The 16,517-nt window shown below is 45.1% G+C and overlaps 1 protein-coding gene across 1 annotated transcript in view; it reads right to left on the bottom strand.

Annotated features, from left to right (window-relative positions):
• hprt1l (hypoxanthine phosphoribosyltransferase 1, like) overlaps window positions 1-16,517 on the bottom strand; it is a 33,769-nt gene that overhangs the window by 9,187 nt on the left and 8,065 nt on the right. The window contains 4 exon segments of the mRNA XM_052028465.1: window positions 11-93; window positions 2,818-2,835; window positions 9,815-9,880; window positions 12,181-12,364. Coding sequence (XP_051884425.1) covers window positions 11-93; window positions 2,818-2,835; window positions 9,815-9,880; window positions 12,181-12,364 — 351 coding nt within the window.

Genomic DNA, 16,517 nt, shown 5'->3' with positions numbered 1-16,517 from the left:
GTTCCCCTACCTTGCCACTTTGACCATTTGGGGCTTGTGGCTCTCCAAAAGTTTAAGCAGCTTCTTCATCGTTCTCCCAGTTTCTACAATGTCCTGGAGGAGAAACGACAGGAGACGATGTTTTATTCTCACATTACCGAGGTTGGTTAGCAAGCTGGAGATTATGAAATGGGGGTGGGGCAGGGGAGGCCGGCAGGGTATTATTTCAGAAGTCCAATGTTATTGGTAATATACTCCCATCCCAATTATCCTGACTCCACTGTAAATTACTTCCTTGTACTTACTCCATTAAATCAGAGCCATGGTCACAACCTCCCCTCTGGGTCAGGACATCTTAGCCTCCCGCTTTACCCCTCTGGTCAAGGTAGGCTTCTTCACAAACTGACAACCCACTAAAGAGCTGGATCACCAACTTACCCAGGCACTGACCCATGCCACATTTGAATTCCTTCATGTCCCAGGAACAAGTCATAGCATCATAGATAGATTGATGGAATGGAGGGGAGGCTGGTTTACGTGATGTGCTGAGCTGCAACCACAACTCTCTGCGTTTCCTTGTGGTCTCAGGACCAGGTGTGAAGCACAGAGAGATGTATAGAAAGGGGCAGGCACGGTAGTGTAGCGGTTAGCATAACGCTATTACAGCACCAGCGTCCTGGGTTCAATTCCGGCTGCTGTCTGTAAGGAGTTTGTACGTTCTCCCCGTGTCTGCATGGGTTTCCTCCAGGTGTTCTGGTTTCCTCCCACATTCCAAAGACATATGGGTTAGGAGCTGTGGGCATGCTATGTTGGCGACGGAAGTGTGGCGACACGTGCAGGCTGCCCCCAGAACATTCTCAGTATGCAAAAAGATGTATTTCACTGTGTGTTTCAATGTACATGTGACTAATAAAGAAATCTTATTTTAAATCACCGAACGTGGCTAAAAAAAAATTTAAATCAGCAGCAGTTTGGACAGAAGACAATTTTTTGCCACCAGTTTTGCCTTCTCCCAGGAACGTTTTGAGGACTAGACCTTCACATCACACTACTCAAGGCCCCATCCATCTGTTAAACCAGGACCTTCTACATCTGAATCTGGTTCCTGCAAGGCTGCACTTATCTATGCTTCGGCTGGCTGTCAAATTTAGATTAAGCCCCAGTGGAGCAAACTGGGATATTTTATTTAGTAAAATATATGAAAGATGTTATTAAATTGGAAAGAGTGCAGAAAAGGTGCTGCCAGGACTCAAGGGACCGAGTTATAAGGAGAGGTTGGATATGCTAGGACTTTTATTTTCCTTGGAGTGTAGGAGACTGAGAGGAGATCTTATAGAGGTGTATAACATCGTAAGAGGCATAGCTCAGAATCGAATTTATTATCACAGATGGTGCGAAATTTTTTGTTTTGCAGCAAAGACATAAAATTAATATAAATTGCAAAACTAAACAGTGCAATAAAAAAGGATTAATGAGGTAGCATTCACAGGCCATTCAGAAATCTGATGGCGGATGGGAAGAAGCTATTTCTGAATTGTTGAGTGTGGGTTGTTGAGGGTGAATCCCAGGGTTGGGGAATCAAGAACTAGAGGGCATAGGCTTAAGGTGAAAGGGGAGAGATTTAATAGGAACTTGAGGGGTAACTCTTCTCATTTACACAGAGGGTGGTATGTATGTAGCATCAGCTGACAAAGAAAGAGGCTGAGGCTCTTTTAAAAGACACTTGGACAGGTACATGGATAGGAAAGCTTTAGAGGGATATGGGCCAAACATTGGCAAATGGGACTAGCTTGGATGGGCATCTTGATCGGCATGGACCAGTTGGGCCAGAGGGCCCGCTTCCATGCTGTAAGACTATAAATGTTTGATGTAAATGCAGTTGGCCACTGTAGCAACAGAACTGCAAACCCTCATATCATCAAATCTTCCTGTGTACCCAGATACAAAACTGTTGGAAAATCCTCTGATTCACTGTAAATCAGATGCAGCAATGGATCAAATGCTATCTGCTAGGGGGTGTTCAACCAGAGATGGTGATGGAGAATCTCCCTGAAGGAAGGCCTGGGATGAACCTGCAATCAAAACTTAAACTTTGTAAACTAGGATTTAGGGACAAGCAATTAAAAATGAGAGTCTGCTTGCACCTTATAAAACTCTCAGCAGAGGCTGAAAGGAACTGATTCAGAATGATAGCAGAATTTTATACAGAGACACCTATCGTGATTTTATTTTTTACTGAAGATCGTGGATTGGTTCATTCCCTGAACAGTCTTTACTGAAAGATGTAGCACTGAATTGTAAACCAAAATGGAAAAAAAACCTTTGAGGATAATTATCATGCTGGTAAAAAAAGACAGTCTTTGATTTTTTTCCCCGAATTCTTGGAAGCTAGCATTTTGGATGTCAGTGTGCACCCTATTCATGCACAACATTTAATTCACACTGGGCATGTATTTAAAGCACATAAGAACCACCCACGTTCACTTAACACCTGTAATGTAGCAAAATTTCCCCAAGGGTCATTGCAAGTGTTATCAGCAATACACACCGGGCCACGTGAGGTGCTTTTAGAATCAGTGATTTGCTCAAGAGTCACAGCTCCGAGCGGCGGGGAGATGAAAAATGGGAAAGGCAGAGGGCCAAATTTTCTTGAATTTGAAAGAACTTACAGAGATAGGGAGGGGCAAAGCAAGTTTTTCTTCCCCCCCCCCCCGAAATCCCTAAAGAATTATAAATCGTACAAGTCTTGAAAATAACATTTCCATTAAAACCAGGAAGCCGATAAAATATTAAACAATGCCGCAATAGATAAGGAAAATCAGAATACAAGCGACTTACTTCAACAATCAAGATGTTCTGCATCATGTGTCAGTAGATGGGAGAGAGAGAGAAAAAATAAAGATTTTTATTTTCAATCACTTTGCATTAAATATTAAGTTATCAGTTTACACAATCTTGAGAGATAACAATAAGTGATCTGAACAAAGGCTTTAGGTTTCAGTTTTGACTTGGCCTTGGTTACCTCATTCCATTAGCATTCATTGATCAACATTTTTAGCCACATCTTCCCTTCTGGTCTCAAACAAACTTCCTCCACTTGCTCTCTTGCTAAGACTCCCTCCTAGGAAGTTGATTCGGTTAGACAGAACATCTCATCCATCTTCTGAACAACTCCAAGATCCCACATTGCCAAGTCCTGAAACTACGTCAATATTTAGGATACCAACTCCTCATTAATAGATTTTTTTTAATATTCATTCTTTTGTCTACGGACATCATCAAGTTATAGAGTTGTACAGCACAGAAACAGGACCTTTGGCACTTTTCACCCATGCTGACATTTTTGCCCATTTACACTAAACCCATTTGCCAACATTCGGACTGAATGCTTCTATGCCTTGCCTATTTAAGTCTATATAACTGCCTCTCAAATGTGGTAATTGTATCAGATTCCACCATCTTCTCTGACACCTGTTTGACTTCCCAAAGAGCATCACCTTGGACTTGTTGAGATTAAATTCCATCTGCCAAATCTCCATCCAATTTTCCAAATGATCTTATAGCCTTGGAAGCCTTCCTTGCTATCCACACTACCACCAATTTTCGTGTCATCCCTGGATTCAGGTTTCCAGATTGTTACACAGACCTCAAAGTTAGCAGCTGACTTAAACATCACCAACTGCCTGTCCTGGTCAAATCACGTTGATGCCACAGCCAAGAAGGCTCACCAGGGCCTCTACTGCCTCAGGAGGCGAAAGAAATTTGGTTTGTCCCCTTTGACACTCACCAACTTTTACCGATGCACCATAGAAAGCATCCTATCTGGATGCATCAAGTCTTGGTACAGCAACTGCTCTGCCCAGGACTGCAAGAAACTGCAGAGAGTTGTGGACACAACCCAGCGCATCACAGACACCAGCCTCCCCTCCTTGGACTCTGTCTTTACCTCTCGCTATCTTGATGAAGCGGCCAACATAATCAAAGACCCCACCCACCCAGGTCATTCTCTCTTCTCTCCTCTTCCATCAGGTGGAAGATACAGGTGCCTGAGGGCACGTACCACCAGACTTGAGGACAGCTTCTACCCCACTGTGATAAGACTATTGAATGGTTCCCTTATACAATGAGACGGACTCTGACTTCACGATCTACCTTGTTGTGACTTTGCACCTTACTGCACTGCACTTTCTCTGTAACTGTGACACTTAACTCTGTACTGTTATTGTTTTTACCTGTACTACCTCAATGCACTCTGTACTAACTCAATGTAACTGCACTGTGTAATGAATTGACCTGTACAATCGGTATGCAAGACAAGTTTTTCACTGTACCTTAGTACAATTGACAATAATAAACGAATACATCACTCAATGACAGACCATGAAGAGTGAGGGAGCTTTTTTTCAAAAAAAGAAGAGTGGTTGATATCTGGAACACGCTGCCAGAGGAGGTGTGGAATCAGATACAACCACGACGTTTAAGAGGCGTTCACACAGACACATAAATCGGCAAGGCTAATGCAGTCACATGGAATTAGCGGAGATGAGCGAAAGGGGTAGCATGGGCACAGTGGGTCAAAGGGCCTGTTTCTGTGCTGTACAACTCTCTCTCATGACTAGGCCGGGATCTCTCACACTCTTCTTTTACTGCAACTTTTCTCGATTTATTTAAAAAAAAACATTAATAATACCAGTTCAAAACAAGATGAATAATTATACTTTGAATGCAGAAAAAAATGGATGATGCAGAACAGAAGATACATTTAACATAGAACAGTACAGCACAGGAACAGACCCTTCGGCCCACGATGTCTGTGCCAACCATGATGCAGAATTAAACTTATCTCTTCTGCCTGCACACGATCCATATCCCTCCTTTCCCTGCATGTTCATCTGCCTGTCTAAAAGCCTCTTGAACACCACTATCATATCTGCGAGGGCCGGGATTGCAAGGTAAGAAATAGAAGAAGATTATGAAAAAAAAACTGATGAAATGCTCCCTTTTAAGGCACAAGGCATCAAATATAAAACGCTAGTAGCAACACACACAAAATGCTGGAGGAATTCAACAGGTCAGACAGCATCTGTGGAAGGAGATGAACAGTTAACGTTTCGGGCCAAGACCCTTCATCAGGACTGGGAGAAAAAAAAGAGGGCAGAAGCCGGAATAAGAGGGTGGCGGGAGGGGAGGAGCACGAGCTGGCAAGTGATAGGTGGATCCAGGTGAGGAGGGGTTGGGGGGGGTGGGAAGAGAAGGCGGGTAGGTGGGGGAGGGAGGGGTGCGAGAAGTTGGGAAGAGGCAAAGGGCTGAAGAAGATGGAATGTGATAGGACAGTAGACCATGGAAAAAAGGGGAGGGGGTACCAGAGGGAGGAAGGTGTGGGTTATGGGTAGGTCGTGGGGGGGGGTGGGGAAGAGAAGGGGTAAAGGGGGCAGAGGAGAGGGGTTACCGGAAGTCAGAGAAATCTATGTTGATGCCATCAGGTCGGACTCTACCAAGACAGAATACGAGGTGTTGTTCCTCTAATCTGTGTCTAGCCTCAACTTGGCAGTAGAGGTGGCCGTGGACAGACATGTCGGTGTGGGAATGAGAAGTGGAAGTAAAATGGCTGGCTACCGGGAAATCCCAGCCGTTGTGGCGGACGGAGCAAAGGTGATCAACGAAGCAGTCACCCTATCTGCGTCGGGTCTCACTGATGTATGGGAGGCTGCACCAGGAGCACCGGATGCAATAAATGATGCCAGTGGATTCACGTGTAAAGGACTGCCTCACCTGGAAGGACTGTTTAGGGTGAGGGCTACATTGATGGTGGTGGAAGAGAAACCCCCTTTTCTGGGGAAAAAAAAAGGACATCTCAGATGTCCTGGAATGGAAAGCCTCATCATGAGAACAGATACAGTGGAGGCAAAGGAACTGGGAGAAGGGGATGGCGTCCTTGCAAGTGACAGGGTGGGAAGAGGTGTAGTCAAGGTAACTGTGGGAGTCAGTAGGTTTGTAAAAGATGTCACAAGATTACAAGACAAGGGGGCAGAAGTAGGCCATTCGGCCCATCGAGTCTGCTCCAAAGAAAAGGGGGAAAAAAAAGAAAAAGAATGAGAAATGGGGGGGGGGGGGCAATGAAAAAAAACTATTCTAACCCCAATTTCCGGCCTTATCCCATATCCCTTGATACCTTGACTAATTAGATATCTATCCATGTCTTCCTTAAACGCCTCCAATGTCAAGTGGTTAATCTGCCTCCGGAGATGGAGACAGAGAGATCAAGGAAGGGGAGAGAGGTGTCGGAAATGGACCAAGTGAATCTGACGGCAGGGCAGAAGTTGGAGGCAAAGTTGATGAAACTGATGAGTTCAGCATGTGCGCAGGAAGCAGCACCAATGTAGTCGTCAATGTAGCGGAGAAAGAGTTGGGGAGCATTACAGGTGTAGGCTTGGAACATGGACTGTTCCGTGTAGCCAACGAAAAGGCAGGCATACCTGGGGCCCATGCGAGTGCCCACAGCTACACCTTTGGTCCGGAGAAAGTGGGAGGAGCCGAAAGAGAAGTTGTTGAGGGTGAGTACCAGTTCTGTCAGACGGAGGAGGGTGGCAGTGGAGGGGAACTCGTTGGGTCTGTTGTCCAGAAAGAAGCAGAGAGCCTTGAGGGCCTTCCTGATAGGGGATGGAAGTGTACAGAGACTCGACGTCCATGGTGAAAATGAGGCGGTCAGAGCCAGGGAACTGAAAGTTCAAGTGGTGAAGAGTGTGCAACATGTCACGGATGTAGGTGGGAAGGGACTGAACCAAGGGGGACAAAATGGAGTCGAGATACAAGGACACAAGTTCAGTGGGGCAGGGACAGGCGGAAACAATGGGCCTACCAGGGCAGCTCCGTTTGTGGATCTTGTAGGTAGAAGCGGGCAGTGCGGGGTTGGGGACCAATCAGTTTGGAGGCTGTAGACGGGAGATCTCCGGATACGATGAGGTTGGCGATGGTGCGGGAGACAATGGCCTGATGCTTTTCAGTGGGGTCCTGGTTCAGGGGTAAGTAAGAGGAGGTACCTGAGAGCTGCCGTCTGGCCTCGGCAAGGTAGACGTCAGTCCGCCAGACTATGACAGCACCGCCCTTGTCTGCGGGTTTGATAGCGAGGTTGGGATTAGTACGGAGAGAGTGGAGGGCAGTGAGTTCAGAGAGGGGGAGGTTGGAATAGGTGAGGGGAGTGGTGAAGGCGAGATGGTCAATGTCCTGTTGGCAGTTAGAGGTGAAAAGATCCAGAGCAGGCAGAAGTCCAAGAAGCAGAGGAGGAGGAGGGCTTAAGGTGGGAGAAGGTGTCATCAGTGGGTGGTGGGGAATCCTTGCCAAAAAAATAGGCCTGGAGATGGAGGTGATAGAAGAGGAGCTCGGTGTTATGGCAGGCGCAGAACTCGTTGAGGTGCAGGCTCTCTTTTTCTTTCAGTCTCGATGAAGGGTCTCGGCCCGAAACATAGACTGGTTATTTCTCTCCACAGATGCTGCCTGACCTGCTGTGTTCCTCCAGCATTTTGTGTGTGTTGCTCCAGATTTCCAGCATTTGCAGTCTTCCTCGTGTCTCCAAATATAAAACGTTGACTGATAATGACTAATCTACGTAAAAGGTTAAATAAACCACATTTGGAATACAATATGCAATTTTGGGTTCCAAAAAGTAATGTTGAACCAACAGGGGAAGCAGAGGAAAAGTTACTAGAATAACACCTGGCATAACGAAGTGTAAATACCACAACAGACTATAAACTTCGGTCTATTTTCATGAGGAGACACTTGATGGGAGGTGTTTAAAGTTATGAAGAGGTGTCCCAGACTAATCAGAAACAGACCATTTCTAACAACTGAGGTGCTCAAAATTAAAGAGCAGATTTAAATTATACAGCAAGATATTTCAAACACATGTTATTTTTACAAAGAGGGCCGTAACACTGTGGGAGTGTTGGAAATCCTGGGAAGTTTTATTATGGAGACCTTGGGAAGTTAAGAATTAATCATTGGAACTGCTTGTATCTTTATATTTTCCAAATTAAACACGGTGGTTCTGAAATATGAAGGGGAATGCAAGGTTTATTGCCTGGTACTTTATTACATATGAGAAAGGCTTCGGCAAGAGAATAACAACAGCCACAGAGTGATTCAATTTGGTGGTTTGTGTAATGAAGAGAGATAGAGGGACCCATTAACCAAAGAAAATGGAAAGATAATGGTTCATAAAGCCTGATCTTCAAAGGGATTTAGTGAACCCAAATCAGGGAGCCTTGTCTGAAAGAGGTAGGTCTGAAGACCACATGAATTAATATCTACAGATGGTTCAGTGACAGCTGTAGATTTGGAGTAAACAATTACAATTCAAGTGAATGGCATGTTTTCAAAAATGTCAGGAGAAAGAAATTTTGTACAGTCTTAGCTGAGGCAGTAGGCAACTAACCTACCAACCCGCACATCTTTGGGATGTGGGAAGAAATTGGAGCTCCCAGAGGAAACCCATGCAGTCGCAGGAAGAATTTGCAAACTCCACACAGGCAGCATCTGAGGTCAGGATTGAACCTGGGTCTCTGATGCCGCGAGGCAGTGGCTCTGCTAGCCGCACCACTGTGCTGCCCCAAGGTGCAGGGAAAATTCAAGCGCAACCTCGGACTCAAATCTCGGGTATAACTGCAGTAGAGGCAGCACTGAGAACATGTGCATCTGTCCTACAGAGGTTCCAGTGGACAAGTCCAACTGGATTAGACACATTTAACTAACAATTTATACAACTAGATGCAAGAATTAGGCTTTCTCCAGGAAAAAGCAAAACATTTGGATTTGGGTACCATACCGGAGGCTGCCATCTAAGGTTACCAGCTCTAAAGTGACGAATTCATCACATTCTGCTAGGAAGTGAGTTGACATGGTTAAAAGGTATCAGCAAAATGGCAAGACCCTGTCAGGCATTTTCTTGCTCTGAATGTGCTTCAATGCATGAGAGGGATTGAGAGGACAGATGCAGTGGCGCTGTTTCTCCTGGTGGGAGAGAGTCGAGAGCTAGGAGATAAAGTCTTAGGATGAAGGGTTAGCCATTGAGCATAGAGACGAAGAGGAATTTCATGGTGAATCTTTGGACTTTTCTGCTCCAGAGATCTGTGGATGCTCAGCCATTGAGAACATCCATGGATGAGAGCAACAGACTTCTGAAGAGAAACCATGGGAATGGAGAAGAATGCCAATAAGTTACTGAATGATGGAGCAGGCTTGCGTAGACTGTATGGTCCACTCCTGCTTTTATTTCTTATGAACAGAGTGCACCTCAGGGCCTACTGTAAGTAGGAAAAGCAAAATTATGGGAAGATCAGCAGCGGATGGAGAGAGGGAAGGAGTTCCAGGCAGAAGGCTCCACAGTGCACAGACGTTGGGAGACAATACACACAAGGACAGAGTCAGGGGAATAGAGCAAACACTCAGGGAGAGCAGGCTGAAGAAATTCACAGAAAATAGTGCATGGCCACCTTGTGGGGATCTGCCATCTAGGACAAGGGTTCTAATTTTATGTGGTGAGCGTACAGGAGGTCAGCAAAAATGGTAAGATTTACTGCACTGGAAGTTATCACTCAGTTCATCTTGTTACTGGTGAGATTTAGACTGGAAGGAGAGAGTTCAGGGATACATTCAAAAAAAGCCATCATGGAATTATTAAGCTGCATGTTATCTTGCTGGAGTAAAAGAGGTTAACAAAACTGATTTTACTGTCATTGTTGGATTAGGTCTATCCAAACCCTCCTAGTCTGAAGTGGTACCCACAGTCAAATCTTTGATTAAACCATTCCAGCACTAATGAGAGCATTGTACAAACCTTCCCAGCCAGCGTAGACAGGTCATCTCCTCCAATAACTTTCACTTCCTCTGCAGTCTGATCGTTCTGTATAATGCACAATGAAACTGTGATAATCATCCAGATTTACTGTGTCAACAGCAATCAGCAGAACTTCACCAGCAATTAATTCAGTTCTCACTCAATATCATTCCAAATCAAGGTCACTAATTTAATGTGGGCGATGATGCATTTTTATTTTACTACTCACCGAGCTGTTTCCACCGAGCTTTAATTCACTTATGGGATGTGTTGCTCCTAATATGGCCAACATTTATCACCCACCCTTAATTGCCCTCAAGAAGGTTAAGATGAACCCCCCACTTGAACTGTTGCAGTTCTTCTGCCGAAGGTGCTCCCATTGTGCCTTTGTGTGAAGAATTCCAGGATTTAGATACAGCAACAAAGTAGGAACAATGACAGGAACCTGCAGGTTGTCCCCCTGTGCCTGAAGCCTCGTCCTTGGTGGCAGATGTCCTAGGTCTGTGAAGGGTCTTTGACAAGCTCCTGCAATGCATTCTGTACAAGGCACACACTGCAACTGGTGGTGGAGCAAGTAAATGTTTAAGGGGGTAGATGGGGTGCCAAGTTTCCCCTGAGTGACGTTGAGTGCTATAGGGACCATACTCATCTAGACAAGGGAGAATATTTCATCCCACTCCTGACTGGTGCCTTACACATGGTGAAAAGGCTTCATGAAATCAGGAGGCAAGTGAGCAGCAGATGGTGGTTCACATTTCTGCTTTTCCTAAAGATATTTTTGGCTACAGTCCATGTGTTCCTTTGTCTATATTTAACAATCACTATTGCAAAACAAATGTGATATTTAAACTAATGAATTAAAAGTTGGGCAGTTATGAAACCTCAAACGTGAGTCTCAGCCAGATGGCTCATTTGATGGAATCCGTGTGTAAATGTGCTGTACAGACGTGGAAGGCACCGGTTCAATCCCCAGTCTGAATGTAATAAAAAAGCCAAAGCAACTGCAGAAATGATACATTTGGCCTCAAGTCCTTTTGGGCCAGGGAAGAGGGAGATAAAAGATCCTACTGTGAACACCATTTCAGTGACTCCTCTTGGAAAATGAACCCATGCTGTTATGGTTCTGATATCTAGACACAGTGGTCAGATCATTTGATGCAACCACCCCTCACAGTTCAGCAGCTTACCAACATTTCTCAACGCACAGGTAAAGAATGGCCAGTTGGCTGAAGTATGCTTCCAGTATAACAACACAGCAAGAGGCCATTCAGCCCAAAGGGTCCATGCCAGCTCCCAAGGAAGGGATCCCTTTAGTTCCATTTCCCTGCAACTTATTCTCTCACACAGATGCCCATCTCTTCTTCGACTCTTTTTGCCATTAACCTACGGTTACAGTGGCCAAGTAACCGAGCAGCACGTCCTCAGACGTGGCAGGAGACCGGAAGAGAAATCCACAGTCGCAGTGCAAACTCTGCCTCGACAGCACCGGAGGTCAGGATTGAACCAGGATCCCTGGAGCTGTGAGGCAGCAGCATTAACTGCAGTAGACGGACTAATTAACTCAGAATGGGTGCAAATGAGAAATCCATTGTGTTTACTGTACACGGGGGGAATTTTAACCCAGTAATCTTTCTCTCCTCAGCCAAACCTCTGCTCACTGACCAGTTCCCAAAGCCCCCACATCTGCTTCTGACAGATGCCACATGTGCCACCGACACCCCTCAGGCAACACGCTTAACCTCACTCCTGCACTACAACCTCTGCTGCAGCTTTTTCCAGGGGACAAGAAGCCAAGGCTACCTATCTGGCTGGCTTTGGGTGGGGAACCATTGGGGAAATGAAAGCATGAGGCACTCAGGAAAATCAGACACGACCAGAGCTCATCTCCAGTGCCACTGACCCTGGGCATGCTGTTCCATTAACTATCAGGGCCCACAATGACTACAATCCAGGTCCTTGTGGCTTGTGAGGTCCACTCCAATATCCATGGCCGACACGTGCTGTTCTACCTTCTATCACAGCACTGAACGAGTCATCTGCACTAATACAAAATAGTCGAGAGCAAAAGACAGGCAGTCCCTGGGTCATGCAAGAGCTCCATTCCCGAGAACTGTCAGTAAGCTGATTTCTCCGCAAGTCAGAAGCATCTGTTTTCTATAGTAACCCATCTCTCTACATACACTTGCCACAATTCATTCCTTTGAAGTATTCACCCTAACACTACCCATGATGGAATATATATCCAGTCATTAATAAATACCACAAAATATTTTATTATTATCTTGAAAAATACTTTAAAAATGTATGGGAGAATTTCCATTTCTGCAAGTCAGGCTATCCCTAACACAGGGAGCCCTTATACTTACACAGTAACTCTTCAGCCTGATGAAATCAATGGTCATTGGGAGGGACTCTTCCTGGTTTCTGTTCAGAGCCTTGATGTAGTCTAAAAGATCAGCGAAGAACTTGTAACCCCCCTTCAGTACACAAAGGACCACAATGTGATCGCCTCCCATGTCCTTCATTATATCTCGGGCCAGCCGTTCAGTCCTTTGTGGAAAGAGAAAGAACAAGTGGATTATTATTGCAAATGGCGCTGGGCACTCCTGCAACCTCAGGTCCTGTGCAAAACCTATCTGCAGTTGGTATGGCAACGTGATGGTTAAGTTACTGGACTAGTAAACCAGAGGTCTGTAGGTCAGAGACAGAAGACAAGCCCTCTGGTCGCTCGAGTTTTGAAGAACGAGAGGGGATCTCATGGATCACTACTGGGCTCTCAAGGTGGGAGAGAACTAGTGATCACAGCCTCAGAGTAAGGGATTCGTCATTTGGACTGAGGAGAAATTTCTTCACTCACAGTGTGATGAAACTTTGGACTTCTCTACCCCAGAGTCTCAGTCACTGTTCATTTAGAACAATGACTGATAGATTTCTTGCTGTCAAGGGAACTGGGGGATATGGGGATAGTGCAGAAAAATGGAGCTGAGCAAGGAAATCAGCCATGATCTTGATGAATGGTGGATCAGACTCAAAGGGCTGGGTGCACCACTCCCCTAATTTTTATGTCTTAACAAGATACTGAGACCAAATAACATTAAAAGCCACAGGGGGATGCAGTTAATTAAATAAATCTGGAGTAAAAATGCAAATCATAGTGAAATTTACAAACTTGAGAAATATCATTCAACATGTGGTGAAAATACTGAAGACTATTTCCCTCCAAGACTATAAATAAGCCATTTAGCCCAACAATAGCTACATCATTTTTGACATGTCAATGCACTTATTCACCCCATCTCCAGAAAGGTAATTTTCTGCTCCCAGTTTGTCAAACATTATAGGCCGTGAAGCACAGAAAGAGATCATATACCACCTCTCCTCTCCACCACTGCCACTGTTAGGACAACTGATAATTGGTTTATTATTGTCATGTGTACCAAGATATAATGAAATACTTTTGTTTGCATGCCATCCACACAGATCATTCTATACATTAGTACATCAAGGTAGTCCAAAAGGTAAATAATAACAGAATGCAGAATATAGTGTTATTTACAGAGAAGGTGTCGTGCAGGTAGATAAATAAGGTACAGGGACCATGACAAGGTAGAATGAGAGATCTAGAGTTCATCTTCATTGTACCAGAGATCTGTTCAGTTGTCTGATAACACCAGGATAGAAGCTGTCCTTGAGCTTGGTGGTACGCGCTCTCTACGTTTTACATCTTCTGCCCGATGGAAGGGGGGAGAAGAGAGAATGTCCGGGGTGGGAGGGGTCCTTGATTATGTTGGCTGCTTTCCCGAGACAGTGGGAAGTGTAGAGCAAGTCATTGGAGGGGAGGCTGGTTAGCGTGACAGACTGACTGAGTTCACAACTCTCTGCAATTACTTGCAGTCTTGGGCAGAGCAGTTGCCAAATCAAGCTGTGATATAGTCATCTCCTTCAGTTTTATTTACTGTGTATTCTTGCGTGCACAGTTCTCCTTACAGCATTGCTTTAATTGTCATTCAACAAAAAGGCATTTGCTTTGCCTCAATAAATTTCCATGCAATAAACACCTCCTCTAACTTCTGCCTTCAAACTACTAATGACAGCTCTTGAGTTTATGGTCTTGTTACTGATTCACCACATCAATGCTTCACTACTTACCCTTTCAGTGCCGAAATACTACTCAACACCATTCTGTTCTCGATTAGAAGAAAGTCAACCCCTCCAGCCCGTTCCACCATTCAGAGATTTCATGCTTGATCTGTATCTTAGCTCGTTCATATCTTGGCTCTATTTCCTTTCAAATCCTTCACCAGCAAAATTCTAATTATTAAATAACTTACTAATATTCAAGACGTTGATGAGGCCACATTTGGAATATTGTGTTCAGTTTTGGTCATCCTGGTATAGGAAAGATGCCATTAAGCTGGAAAGAGTGCAGAGGATATTTGAGGATGTTGCCAGGATTTGAGGGACTGAGATATGGAGAGAGGTTGAGCATGTTGTGATTTTTTTTTCATTGGAGCATAGGAGAATGAGAGGTGATCTAATGGATCTAAATCACGGGATTCTAAATCTGGACTACCCTTAACTTTATTGGAATGCTATTCAGATCTATCACATCTGAGTCCAAATGAATGATTTCATACTTGCCTGGACTGATATGCACCCGGGTATGTTTGTCTTTTGCCATGTTTCAAAACCTCTCTGTAATTTTCTGGTCCCACCTACACAACGTGCTCTACCACCAATCTTTGTGACATTGAATATCCAACCACTGACAAAAAGAGCGAATGGTTAAGACTCCAGTGCAGATTCTCAAGGGATATTTTCTCCCTATTACACATCCATCAACATTACTCACTGACTTCTAGCTCCTAACCTGGCTGATCATTTGTCTTCAATTCCAACAGCTTTAAATGATAAAAAAAAACACGATGATGCTGGAGGAACTCAGCAGGCTAGGCAGCATCCGTTCCTACACCTCCGCTCTCACCCCCACCCCTCCCAGACCCAACAGGGATTGGGTCCCCCTTGTCCTCATATTTCATCCCACCAGCCTACGTATCCAACACATTATTCTCCGCCACTTCCGCCATCTCCAACGGGACCCCACTAGCAAGCACATCTTCCCCTCCCCACCCCTTTCTGCCTTTCGCAGGGACTGCTCTCTCCGCAATTCCCTAGTTCACTCCTCTCACCTCCCCCCCCCACCCATCCCGCTCCCATCCAGGAACTTTCCACTGCCCCCGCCATAGGTGCCACACCTGCCCCTACACCACCTCCATCCAGGGACCCAAACAGTACTTTCAGGGGAGACAGAGATTTGCCTGCACCTCCCTTAATATCATCCACTGCATTCGGTGCTCCAAGTGTGGCCTCCTCTACATTGGTGAGATCAAACACAGACTAGGTGACCGTTTCGCAGAACACCTGTGCTGTCCATAACTGCGATCTGCATCTCCCTGTTGCCAGTCACTTCAACTCCCCCTTCCACACTATCACTGATATGTCAGTCCTCGGCCTCCTCCACTGCCAGGAGAATTCCAAGCGCAAACTGGAGGAACAGCACCTCATTTTCCGTCTTGGAACCTTGCAGCCTAATGGAGAACATTGAATTCTCCCACGTTAGGTAATCCCCACCCCCTCTACACCTCTTCTTTTCTTCCTTTTCCAAACCTTTCTCTCTTTTTTCTACCCCCCCTCTACCTGTGACCCACCCCCCAGTGGATCTGCTCTCCCCTCATCCCCCACACCTGGCTATCACTATCTCTTACCTATCATCACCTTGTGCCCACCCCGCCTCCTCTCTTTTGTCCACCTATCACAGCTCTGCTTTTCCCTCCTATATACTGGGCTTCCCCTTTTCCTATCTTCAGTCCTGAAGAAGGGTCCTGACCCAAAACGTTGACCGCCTGCTTTTCTCCACGGATGCTGCCCATCCTGCTGAGTTCCTCCAGAGTTATAGTGTTCTTCATCTAGATTCCAAAACCTGCAGTCCATGGTTTCTCTAGCTTTTAATGATAGCCAGTAAGAGATTATGTGGAACCTTATCAAATTCAATAGGTTTGTGTAGATGGGACCGATCCTTTACAAATCATTATCGGCTCTTTCTATGCACAGAGAGAAATTTGAGTTGATAAATACTCTTAATTGCTGTCTCACCTTCACAAAGGATGCCAAGCTATCAGTTGTACAACTTCCTAGCTCGTTGTTCACTATTCTTAGGTTAACAATACAAACCGGTTGTTGGACCAACTAGTCCACAAGGTTCCTCTTTCACGCCAATTGTTTCGCTAATTCCAAATGCCCAGATTTGTCGCTGAGGCTCTCTTTGTTCCTGGCAAAGTTCACGTGAACCTTCTGCAGACAATGCTAGGCTCAAAACTGTGTGCAATATCGCAACTGTGGCCTAATCCATACCTTGTGGAACAAATCATTGATAATCAAAACTGCACATACTGAAAATCTGAAATGAAAATAGAAATACTCCAGGGTGGTCTGTGGAAAGTGAAACAAAGGTTAACAGTTCAGATTGAAGACAATACATCAGAAATGGAAAGTGTGAAAAAAAAACAATGCAAAGTGCCATGGTTTGTGATGCAACAAACAAATCTGCCAGACGAATTCAGCGGGTTGAGCTGCATCTGTGGAAGGAAAGGATTTGTCAATGTTTCGGGTGGAAACCCTGCATCAGGACTGAGAGATTGCAATC

Source organism: Pristis pectinata, chromosome 13 (assembly GCF_009764475.1).
Source record: "Pristis pectinata isolate sPriPec2 chromosome 13, sPriPec2.1.pri, whole genome shotgun sequence".
In the NCBI taxonomy this organism is placed as follows: Eukaryota; Metazoa; Chordata; class Chondrichthyes; order Rhinopristiformes; family Pristidae; genus Pristis; species Pristis pectinata.
Note: the sequence above shows the minus strand (reverse complement) of the source record. Positions and strands in the feature narration are given on the sequence as shown.